Genomic DNA, 13,047 nt, shown 5'->3' with positions numbered 1-13,047 from the left:
ATGTTGTTACTTCATTTCCAACATAAAGGCTAGTGTGTTATCAAATCTCATCCCCTACATCATGTTGTGCATGGGTTGGTCTAGGCATGTCTAACTATTTTTGTGATGGTGGGGACTACACATTGATGGTTTCAACAAGACATGGGTTCAAAACTTGGAGGTTTTTACATCTTTTTCTTTGTTTTTTCTTTCTAAATCCATTGTTATGGTTTAACTCATCATTTGAGGGACCTTTTGAAACCGAGAACAACTTGTATATACTGATAACAATATACAAGCACAAGGAAAATCTTATGGAGATGACAAATGTACATGTCATGTGCATATTGTGTGCATGTCGTTTGTATATCGTGTACAATTTCTTTCACATTTAACTAAGACTTGTAATTCACAAATCTTTTCAAACAAACACCCATTCCAGATTGAATTCACAAAAATTTGCAAGTTCATAACAAAATTAACAAATATTGAGCATTTTGTAACAAACCCACAAGCTAAATCCACCAACACAACTCCATGAATCTTCAATACCCTAAACAAAAATTAAAACGCAAAACTCTAAGATTGAAACCCATAATCTAAAATAACAAAACCCATAAACAAATAAAGATTTTCAGAACACATTTCAAGCCCTCTCTTCCACATCCCTCTTTTGTTCGACTTCCCATCTCTGCAAATTCAAAAAACATAATTGAACAAACAAGTAATTAGTTGCATAAGTGGAGACAATGACCGAGTTAGAGAGAGAAAGAGATGAGAGAGAGAGCTACGAAGCTTCACTGGCCAGAAAGAATGGATCTTTCCGGCCAAAACACAAACTTTGGTACAAAAATCATATCTTTAAGGATGGAACACTGATGCAAACGAGAAACTCTCACTTCAAAGTCTCACTCTCAACTTTCCTCTTTATGAAATTAGAGCTTAGAGATATGAGCCCAACCTAGAAACCCAGAGCTCTCTTGGCATGTCTCTCTTCCAATTGACAAAAATGATGGAATGAAGTGAGGATTTTTAGTATTTATATGTGAGCATTTTGGTAATTTCGATTTTGTGCATTGGTGTGCATGGCCGGCTTGTTCTATTTTTGTCCAAAGATTAAGAAATTATCCAATTTTAGAATATTTTCCATAATTTTTTTCTTAATAGATCGAAACGGGTTACCCACGAGTTACCCGTCAACGAGTTCTTAACAAATGATCCAATAACAATCCCATTGGTTAGTGCTGACCCAAAACCCGGTCTAAACATATATAAGATATGTTGTTTCCATGAACTCCTTGAAAGTGATTGCAAGTCTGCAGAACGAAATTTTATTGGCTCCAAGAAATAGCAATAGACCATGTTCCGACCGGCGCCGATTATAAAGCGTCCTTGTTCCACCGTTCTGATGAAAATTCAGAGTACCAATTGCTTTTATAACTTCAGGATTATTGAACAAGTACAAATCCAGCAGAAAACACATACATTATTATTGCGACCTATTCACCAACATATACAAATGATTCGAACAAGTTCAAATCTAGCTCACCAAAATTCTGGTTCAAACACTAGGCGCTTTATCGACATCGGGGAGAAAGAAAATGTCCATGCGGTAAGACAACCACCAAACTACGAGTATTAGACTAAACACAATTAGTACCAACCGCATCTTCATTCGGGGTCTGGAGGAGCTCTATCTCTTTTGCTGGTACAACTGGAGGAGCTCTATCTCAGTACGGTGGTGGAGGATAAAGTCCAGGGAAAGGCCCTGATCAAAGAGCGTACAACAGAAAATTAGTATTTGATGAATCATATTAGCGGCCAGAACTAAGAAACAGAAAACAAAACAATAAAAATGAAAGAGCTTACTTGGAGGATAGGGTGAGGATTGCGGGGGTGGGGGATATGTTGAAGTCGGTGGGTATGGTGGGGGAGGATAGGCAGACGGAGTATGGCCATACGCCGGCGGAGGGGGACCATATGCAGATGGTGGATACCCTGCTGAATTAGGCGAGTACGAAGGATAGGGAGATGGAGCTGGGTACCCTGCTGGCGCTGGTGGGTAAGGTCCAGGCGCCGGTGGTGCATAATGACCTGCAGGTGGGGGGGTTGAATATAGATAAGCTTGTGATGCATGTGGTGCTCCATATGGTGGTGCAGATGGAGCATAGCTTGATGCTGGTTTCTGCAGCAACCCAAAGACAGTAGGTCAGCCGGACAGATAATTAGCATGACTATATACAAGACTGTTCAAAAGTCACGCCGTTATAGTGAGAGAAGGTGCAACTTACATTGGTCTTCGAATAATGCATTATGAGCCGCACTTCTCCTCCATATCTACCATGAAAAAGAGTTTGTGTCAGAAGTCAAACAATTTCAAAACACAACAGAATAAATCTAATTATAGGAAAGAGATGTAGTTACTAGGACGGTTTGTTTAATTAACTTTCTAGATGCAAAAACCAAACCACATCTGTAAGATGGAAAGACAAAACTGGTACTCAGAAGGATGAAATGTATTGCAAGATCTTCAATCAAATTCCCAGCCCTTTTTCCTTCTTTAGCCCAGATTGTAAATTACTACTCTAGTTAATACAAGGGATATATATCGCTCAACTTATAACCTCATATCCTAGCCTACCCTTCCTAAGGTTCTCAATACTACATACAAGGAAGGTAAATTAATTCCCTCCTTTTTTTTATTCCCCTTTGTATTTTACAGAACATAAAGAATACGATAGTGAATGATTGCACAGCCCGTGTTTGAGCTGTCTGAGAATAGATAGATGGAACACAAAACCATATGAAAGTCATTTGAGTGAATTCATATTCTCACATCATACTATTTGTGTGAGTGGAGACTGAGTATTGAGTGGAGACTGCACGATCTGATGACAAAGAAATAATATTGTATATTAGGGACATCAATCTACTTAGAGGGTGTCTCATTTAGGCCACTTGATGATCACTAATGTTGCAGCATAAACACAGAGTGCTTACACATAATTCACTCAATGAATGTTTGCTCCGAAAACACAGGGTGCTTAGCATGGTCTATTCACAAGCCAACAATGAATAGCTGTTTCGCGTAATGCAATGCAGACCCAAAATTAATCTTTGATTATCATGAAAAACAAATATGAAGAACCAAATCAAGGGATGTAATGTGATGTTGATGCAGAGAAAAATTATCTACGGCTTCATATACATGATTAACACATACAATCCAGACGGGAAGAAAAAGGAAAATCATGCATGAAGATCACTGACTTGAGCATGTATAGTACACACAACCACCTCCTTATTGGATAATTTGAATCAATTAGAGATGGAACAAGGTGCAACAACAATTTGCTAACACTAATAGAGACATAGGAGTTGAAAAATAACACCTATATTATAATCCAACCATTTAGAATTAGATAGATCAAATAAAAAGCAATGAGATGAAAGTTATGTAGTTACCGGCCATGTTTAGTCTGAAGCTGCCATGTGCTGTCGTCATAACCCTGAGTAAGAACCTTCTGAAGTTGAACCCTAAAATTCGAAACACACCAAATAACGGAAATCAGCAAACTCAAAATTTCAGAATAACCAAAAGGGTCTCTAAAATTATGCCGAAATCAATATATCAAAGCATATTGGTTGAGAATTTCATACTTTCCCTCGCCAATGAAGTCGTCCAATGTGACACTATTGCTATTCCAGACCAGAACATTGAGTTCCCTAAGACCTTCAATCAGCGGAAACACGAACTTCTCTTGGAATGTGGGATTTTTACCACCATCTATACCAATAATTACAACATGGGTTTGAGTCAAAATTCGGATCTAAATCTCCAGATTGCAAGAACAACATAAACCCAGAAATAAAAACTAAAATTTAAGCCAAATTAACCAAGTAAACAGGGTTTAATTCGGCAATTACCTGTGCATGTTCTGGTGCGGTGCTTGTTGTGGGCATATTCAAGACAGACATATGGGTCCTGCCGAGAAATCCATTCCGTATCTCTCAATTTGTTACAACCAACAACTGCAACACCACCAGATAATCAAAACCCATATCACAAAAACTCAAAATTTGAGAAAACAAAAGCAGAAAACGGAAGAAAAACAAGAAAATTTTGATGGGTTATCTTATAATTTGACACAAAAAATAATGGCAAATTGAAATCATACCAGTGACTTCAAGAAGCTGGCCTTGAATTCCAGAAATCGACATGAAGGAATAGTCAGGAGGCAACGATGAGTCGTATGGTGCAGATGATGAAAGTTCAAATCTTGATATGTCTCTCCAAAAGGTGTTGCACGTTTTATACAAATCCAATTCCGCGTTTTTTATTTCTTGAAATTTTTATTACTTTTTATTAAATTCTTAAGCATGGTGGGGTAAAATTAATATAGACACTTTAATTGTGATTGGCGGAGGGTTTCTGTGGTGTTTCGTTTTTTAACTTTTTTTCCAGTTTCTGTGACTTGGAGGAAAGGAACGAACATTGTATGAAATCTCAGTTTCAGAGACGGAAAGCGCGTGGAATAGCAAGACTTTCCGTGCTTCGATTAAATGGATTTTGTTTAATGGATTTTGTTTCCAGTCAGCTTAATATTTTTCATTTTTTTTTTAACAAACGATATTATATATAAAAAATAAAGTAGACGGGCATTTATCAAAATATCACTAAAATAGACACAAATATCCTTAAGCTTTAAACCTAATAAATTAAAAAACGAACTCTATTAGATGAAGAGTTCTCACTACTAAACCTAAAAAATGGTGGAGACCTAGTAAAAGCATCAACTGTTGGTGGATACTTGTGCACCCCTAAACAAAGGTGAGTGTAGATGGTTAATTTGTTTTTCATTTTTCATCATCTACGTTTTCTCTTTGCTTTTGCAGTTTCTTCCTTCAATTGAATATTTATAGAATAATTAACTATCAATTTTTGTAACATTATTTATCTCAATTTTCCTTTGGATTATATGTGCTTTGTATTTAATTTCCACACCTTTGTATTATTAAGGGCGCTTTTCTTGTCTAGATTCTATTTTGAAAGTTATCATTGATTGTAGTAGTGAATTGAGAGATCTGTTGTGTTCTTAGAAAGTGCAAAAAGCACATTTTTAAGGTTTACGGAATAGAAATTCTTCTAGTACATATTAGAAAAATTATGTTTCTTTTGTCAAGGGAAGATTGACGAACCTAATACCATTTGCCGATCTATTAGAGGAAAGCTAATTGAAATTCATTTAGTGCATATTAGAAAAATTAGAGTTTACGATATAGAAAATTTTCTTTTTTTGTGTTTTTATTCTTCTTATTTTGGTCTACAAATTCTCAATTAATTGTACTAATAAAAGAAATGAGAAAAATATTAGGGAAAGCACCACTTGATTATCTCACAAGAGTATTTTAATCAAAAACTAGTTATTTGTATGAATTAAGGTTATTTGTGTCTATTTAAGGGAGATTTTGAATATATTTGAATTTTTTTATAAAAATTGACATTTTTTAAAATTAGGGGCTAATATTTGGCTATATTTGATAAACACTTAAGGTAGACTGAGCCTCACAATAGACTAATAATAATATGGTTCATATTCACTTCTTTTTTACAATAATCGAACTTAAAACTTCGCACTTACAATTGAAGAAATACACTATATCGTAGTACTAAATGGCTTACAAATCGGCATAATTTACTCGCAAAAGATTGATTTACTGCTACAAGAAGACCGGGCGGACACACTGGAATTTAGGACATAGGATTAGGAGGACACAAGGAAAGACAAAACCCCTTATAATTAGGAATTTAGGATTTAGGACAAATGAATTTATTACCATTGTCGGTGATTAATCTTTTCATTAGGAAAAGCTTTGATTTGAAACTTAATCCTAAAGAATTCCTCATAAGCGTTGGTTGGGCTATTCTTGTCACGTGAGTGTTCTAAAAATCAGTATAGGTAGCTGCCTAGGCTCCTAGGCGTTAGGCAATGGTCAGCTGTTAGGATTGACCTCTAGTCAGGAAGAAAATCGGAGAAGGGATTAGGCAAGCATCGAGAGAGTCTGGGCGGCACTTGGGCAGCCTAGGCAGGCCACTTGATGGCCAAGGCAGTTTGAGCATTTCGATTCCTTTTTCTGTTGTTTTAAGTGAGGAATGAGAAATGTAGAACTTTTTGGGTTATGAACTCCAACGAAGAAGATGAGAGGAAGAAGAAGAGAGAAAATTGAGTTTCTCTCTCTTCGATTCTCACTCCACGTGGCCACTATCAGGTCTCAATGTTCCATGTTTAATATATTTTAAACTACCACCCAATTAAAATTGGAAACCTAGCAATCCTATTTGACTGATATGTATAAAGAATGGGACAATTAGCACAAACTTGCCCCACATCCCTCCCTTCTATGCATCTCAGCCTCCTTCCCTTCCTTTTTTTTATTTAATTGTTTTAAATTGTTGATTAAATATTTTATTTTTTACTAAGATTTTTTATCTAATTGATTAAATTGCTAATTGAAATATATCCTAAAGTACTAAGATTTGTATCATTTGAATTTTATTTCATTCCATCAAATTAACCAAAGTATTAAAGATTTATTGTAAATTTACTCAAATCCGCTTAGTTCGCTTAAACGATAGGCCTCATCCCGTCGCCCGACTAACGCTTACCGTCTTTGAGAACCATACGTGACAATGCAAAAAAGTAGTCAAATAATGAAACGACAATGTGTACGAGAAATAGAATTTCGCCATCAGATTTCAATGCATATTAGTTTATGATAGGATTACTTTGGCAGGAACAACCCATCTGAAAATTTTCTTAACTGATCAGTTGAACATGGAAAATGTGAACCACATGTTGTTGAGGTTGTGTCTTTAGGTCAATCTCATGGTTGATAGCTTTATATATATATATTAACAAACAATATTATCAAGATGGTGTGGGGAATAGGGCTAAGCCTCATAATGGACTAGCAATAATATGGTTCAAATTCGCCTTTAATAGGAATCGAACCTAAAATCTATCACTTACAAGTGAAGAGAAATACCATTAAACCGTAGTACAAAGTCATCATCTTGTAATATTATTCATTGGTGGCTACTCAATTTTTTGTAGACTTGGTTTGGTCATTTCTTAGCTAAAAGTTTCACTATTATTACTTTGTATCTTGCACGCGTATTTTTTATGAACTCAACTTCTTAGTTGATGCGCCAATCAATATTACAGTCCGGTGGTATTCCTCTTCATTTGAAAGTGAGAGGTTTTAGGTTCGAATCTCGTGGATGGCAATTCGATACCAAATTAGGTTGCTCATTGTGTGACTTAACCGAACTTCCCCTCCTTTTAATGTAAAAATATATTGATGTACTCAAAAAAAAAAAAAAAAACTTCTTAGTTGATGCTATTATATGTTTGAGTCATGTTATTAATGGAATTTGTATTTTGATCGTGTAGTATTTAATTTATTGACTTCCGTAACGAACAAAAAAAATATAATAATTGACTTTCGCTCTCTCTTATTTTATTGCATCATTGTACAAAATTTAAAGAAATCAACACACCAACATTTTTATTTAAGTGTTTTTCTTCAAATTGCTACTTAATCTCAATTTGCCTGTATTTTATACTTTTCAAGCTATCATCCATTTGGTCATTCTCTTGTTTCCTTTGAAGGACATATATTACAAAGAGAAAATTGTAGCAATGGTCTCTCAACTTCAATTTAATTGGAGCAATGGCTCTCAACTAAAAATATGTAACCAATTGTCCCTAAATCATCAAAACGTACAACTACGGTCATTTTTGTCAATTGGGTTAAAGTTGAGGGAATATTGCTACAATTTTCCCATTTGATTTTTCATATTTGCCCCTTGATTTAGCCTCACGTGCATGGCACGTGATTTATTTTGACAAAAGTTCTAACAAAGCAAATATTATCCCAAACTATTAAAAAAATTATTTGGTTTTTTCTTCATTTGCTCAATTTACTTGGTTCCTCATTTAAAAATCCACTTTTTTTCCTTATTTTTGTAAGGAGAAGAGGTTAAAGTTATTTAGGCTACGTTTGGCTAAGAAATGGCTACATAATGTTACATTGAGAGGATAAGAAATGCCCTTCATGAGCATTGCAAAGACATGTGAGTAATTTATAAATTCATACTTAAAAACTGTCATTTGCATTTCTCTCACAATTCCTTGTAATGCACATGGACGACATTTCTAAATCTCCTCTATCTCAGTCCTTTAGAACTTGGAAATCCCTTAACCGAACATAGTCTTAATATTGTTATGTACTATCATTGTGTTAACAGTGTATTACTTGCTAGTTTGTTTTGTTCTTAGTGGATCTCAATAAATTTTTCTTTTTACTAGAAAAAATAGTTCTTTATATTGTGTGAAGTGTCTCTTTTTGATTATTTTTTTGGCTTCACTCCTGATGTAGCGTCTTAGTCCAATAATGTGTTGACACTTGCAAGTTTTCTTACATAATAATATAGTATTTGACAGAAACACTAATGTGAAGATAAACTCGTTCTACGTAAATTGTTATCCACCCCCTTTGATTTAGATAAAAACCAAGTACTTGTTAGGTTAGGTGGGGCCTGTTGGAGTTTGTATGGAAATTGTCACATATCGTTAGTGTAAATATTATCAAGATACTTGATATTATAATCTTCATATTAATAGTAATTTGGTGCGAATAATATATTATATGGGTCTGTTGATAAAAGACCGAATAGGTATTTGGATAAGCCTAATTCAAAATTTCATACTTATCTCTTCAATTTGAATTTGACATATGCGGGCAGTTTCTTAACTTCCTAATACTTGTTGCGAAAGGATACCTAATATCTTATATAATAGCAAAGAGGTTAGACACAAGATATAGAATAATTATATACATCTACTGCATATAATATACATATCATTTGGAAGAGAAAGCATTCAAAGGTTCACCAGAATTCAAGGTTCCGATGCTAGAACTTTGAATTATAGATAGTTGGATCCTGGGGGACGGACGCTCGTTGAACTACAAGCACAGAGTAGGGGCGCTATTCTGTCTTTAGGACACTGCAAAATCTGCAGGCCTCTATCTTTTTGATCAAGTCAGTTTTTCTACTTTCTTGTTTCTTTTAGTTTACAATATTTCAATTACGAATTGAGTGCAATACAATATTTGATTATAGCTATTTCAGTTGTATATTATAACTTGTTTATCAATAAAGTTGTATTCTGATTGTTTGTTCCAACAATCTAAAGACAGAATTTGTGATGGATCAAACATCAGTGAACGCAACAGGCGTTAAGAATCCTTTCCCTAAGAACCCAGAGAAATTCAAAGGTGTGGACTTCAAAAGATGGCAACAAAAGATGTTGTTCGTTTTTACCACAATGAACCTAGCCCATGTTGTGAAAGAGGAGGCTCATATGGCGACTGAACTGCCAGCGGATAAGGACATGTTGTCTGCAATAGATGCTTGGACTCACTCTGAGTTTCTTTGCAAAAACTACATTTTGAATGTACTGGACGATTGTATGTATGATGTATATTCATCATGCAAGACTGCCAAGGACCTTTGGCATTCACTAACCAAGAAATATATCACTGAGGATGCTGGATCAAAAAAGTTTATCATTGGTAAATTTCTGACATTCAACATGGTGGATTCCAAACCTGTCATGGCCAAGTTGAAGACCTCCAACGCTTAATCCATGATTTACATGCTGACTGATGCTCTATTAATGAACACTTCCAAGTTGGGACAATCATTGAAAAACTGCCTTCATCTTGGAATGACTTTAAAATCTATCTGAAGCATAAGTGCAGGGAGATGTCTCTGGTAGATTTAATTCTCAGGCTAAAGGTCGAAGAAGATCACAGGAAAGGCAACAAAGTTGATGCATCTTCCATGGAAACCGATGACACACCCCGACCGAAATCAGGGCGTGCTGGCTGTCACTCGAAGGTGACGTAGCCATGTGCACGTGCGGAAGCTAAAGAAAGTAATGTAAAAGTACGAATAAATTAAAACCTAGCATACAAAGTACTAAGACAAGTACTAGCGTAGGTGAGACGCTAAGTTCAGAGCAAGACTACAGCAGTCCAAAGAAAATAACACGATAATAATACACCCGAAGGTGACCCTACATTGGTGAGTATCTGTTAGAAATGCCGGACGCCCTCTGGGAAGACCACCGCAACCGCTAAGCAACTAGAACCTGGAGGGGCGCAAAACAAAAGCGTGAGTGGGCAAAAACAAAGCTCTTTGAAAACTCTTTAACAAACACATTCTAACCCCTCGCCGTAAAACCTGTATACATCCCAGAAAGTAAACGTATATACATATGTATAGATATGTCAATCATGCTCCAAGATATGCCATTCATGCTCGAGAATATGTCATATCGGAATCTCATAATAAATGTAGATGCTCAAGCATAACTCTTATCAATAACATCTAATCTAGCAGCCGGGAGTCACCTAACGTGACCTGTACGACGGCCTATAGAGCTCCAATCTCAACTCACTAACCGAATCTGCACACGAGTCGGAACCACCTAACGTGGTCTGTACGACAGGCTTGGTGTAATATATATATACGCTCTAGTGCTACGTTCACGTGAAGTTGTGCGATAAATCGCGGGTCACCTACGAGTCGAAACCACCTAATGTGGTCTGTACGACAGGCTGTGCACCTAACCTGGATCCAAGCTGAGCGTGTGGTGCGGGAGGTGAACATACACGTGAAGGCTATGCCCTGGCCACGGGCGGGAGCACTAACACCGGGGTGCAGATAATGAGCTCTCTAAGCATCTCAAACTACAACTGTATAACAACATGAAACCACTTACCTGGCACTTACCTGTGCGTCCACAGCACCAAATACAAATATATAAATGTATGCCGCTACTAATGCATGTGATGATGCATAAGCGATAATAATAAAGTGCATGGCATAAATCAATTAACTCTTTTTAATCTATTTCTGGGAATTTAAAAGTATATAGGTATATACGGAAAACAAAAGCCCACTCACTGATAAGTGGAAGGGTCGTAGCCCCCCTGCCTCGAGTGAATACGCTCGTCCTCGGAGTACGTATCACCTATACGCGAAAAAGCTACGAAAACGTCAATTTCAAAGCACATAACCAATTCCTTGTAATAATTTCTCATACATTGCTCAAATTGGACAAATGAATATACCAACGTGATCTACACAACCTCAGGATCACACCCATATTTTTATATTAATTTTTGGACCACGCACGCGCCTGAAATGGCACGGACCCACGCGCCCCCACGCGCGGTCACGTGTCCTGCACACTGACGGCGTCAACTAACGCCGTCAGGAATATTCCGTTGGACTGACGGAATATTCCCTAACTGACGCCGTCACTGCCGTTAGGAATATTCCGTTAAGTCAAACGGAATATTCCCCTTCCTTCTCCGGCGAGCCGCCGACGCCGTCGTCGTCGCCGGAAAACTGCAAAAACTTCAAACTTCGTTTTCTCACTCGTTTTTCAACCATTTTTCACGTTCTTTATACCAAAATGAAGCTTAGGACTAGTAGAATCACGTTAGACTACTTTTAAGGCCTAAAAATCAAGGAATTATACCTGTCCACACAATCTAAAATCGGCCAACTTTGAACCTTGCTTTCCCGACGTCCAAATTCACCCAACGAAGCATTCCCAAGCTCCTTGAGACCTCACTAACACATCTACAAGCTTAGAAAGTTCAAAAACATGCTAGATTAGGTTTGCATGAATAGTGCTTACATCGGAGTTTGTCGAATCGACGTGAAAACGTAAGATTTCTCACCTGAAAATGGCACCACTGGACTCCCCTCAGCTTCACGAGTTCAATGGTGTAATTTGTTTCTTGATTTGTGAAGGTTTGAGTATGTTTGTGTGTGTGTCCGTGTGTGTTTGAAGAAAGAAGAAGAAGAAATGGTAAAGGACTCGGGGAGAGAGAGAGAGAAGAGGGACAGAAAAGAGACAGGGAAGAGGGAATCAGGGAAAGGTCGAGGAAAAAGGGAAAATGACAGGTGTGTGTGTGTGTGTGTCTCACACATTTCCACACTACCCGAAACTACACTAAACGTAATTTTAACGAACTAGGGGTAAAAAGGTAATTTCGCACGTACGTTTTATAAACTCGGGACGGGATGTCACAACCTACCCACCTTAATAGAATTTCGTCCTGAAATTCAATACAACCAAATATAACCCCTAGTGGTCGAAGAACAATCTAGGATACCTATCCCTCATTCGATCTTCTATCTCCCATGTAGCTTCTTCTACAGAATGATTCCTCCACAAGACTTTCACTAAGTTCACCGTCTTGTTCCTCAGAACCTTCTCTTTCCAATCTAAGATCGTTAATGGTTCCTCGTCATACGTCAAGTCTAGATTAATCTCCAACGGTTGAGGAGGTATCACATGCGACGGATCAGCAACATAGTGTCGGAGCATAGACACGTGGAAAACGTTGTGCACTCTAGCCAGCTCTGGAGGCAACTCCAATCTGTAAGCTACCTCACCAACTCGTTCTGTGACCATGTATGGTCCGATATACCTGGGACTCAACTTCCCCTTCTTTCCAAACCGCACGACACCTTTCCACGGTGAAAGTTTCAGAAATACCCAATCTCCGACTTCATACACTCTGTCCGTAGCACGTCGATCTGCTAAACTTTTCTGCCTGTCCTGAGCTACTTTCAGGTTTGACCTAATTACCTGAATATTCTGAGTAGTCTCCTCAACAATCTCCGGACCTACCAAGGCTCTTTCTCCAACCTCTGACCAACACAACGGTGTACGACAAGTTTTGCCATACAAGGCCTCAAATGGCGCCATGCCGATGCTCGAATGGAAACTGTTGTTATAAGCAAATTCCATCAAATCTAACCGTTGGTGCCAAGCATCACTGAACTCTAGCACCGAAGCTCGCAGCATATCTTCCAAGGTCTGAATAGTTCTCTCTGACTGTCCGTCCGTCTGTGGATGATATGTTGTACTGTAAAGGAGTCTCGTACCCAAAGCTTCCTCAAAAGCTACCCAAAAC

The 13,047-nt window shown here is 37.4% G+C and overlaps 1 protein-coding gene across 1 annotated transcript; it reads right to left on the bottom strand.

Annotated features, from left to right (window-relative positions):
- Positions 1 to 1,394: 1,394 nt before the first annotated feature.
- Positions 1,395 to 4,469, bottom strand: LOC103940563 (protein SRC2 homolog). Its single transcript, XM_009350707.3, has 7 exons — positions 4,158 to 4,469; positions 3,907 to 4,011; positions 3,640 to 3,766; positions 3,445 to 3,516; positions 2,271 to 2,316; positions 1,849 to 2,164; positions 1,395 to 1,747 (listed from the first exon to the last, which is right to left on the bottom strand). Exons 1-7 carry the CDS (start codon positions 4,198 to 4,200, stop codon positions 1,710 to 1,712), a joined length of 747 nt encoding a protein of 248 aa, XP_009348982.2. The 5' UTR covers positions 4,201 to 4,469; the 3' UTR covers positions 1,395 to 1,709.
- Between the last annotated feature and the right edge of the window lie 8,578 nt (positions 4,470 to 13,047).

The sequence above is a fragment of a genome, unplaced genomic scaffold, assembly GCF_019419815.1.
Source record: "Pyrus x bretschneideri cultivar Hongxiangsu unplaced genomic scaffold, Pyrus_bretschneideri_v1 Contig89, whole genome shotgun sequence".
Lineage (NCBI taxonomy): Eukaryota > Viridiplantae > Streptophyta > Magnoliopsida > Rosales > Rosaceae > Pyrus > Pyrus x bretschneideri.
Note: the sequence above shows the minus strand (reverse complement) of the source record. Positions and strands in the feature narration are given on the sequence as shown.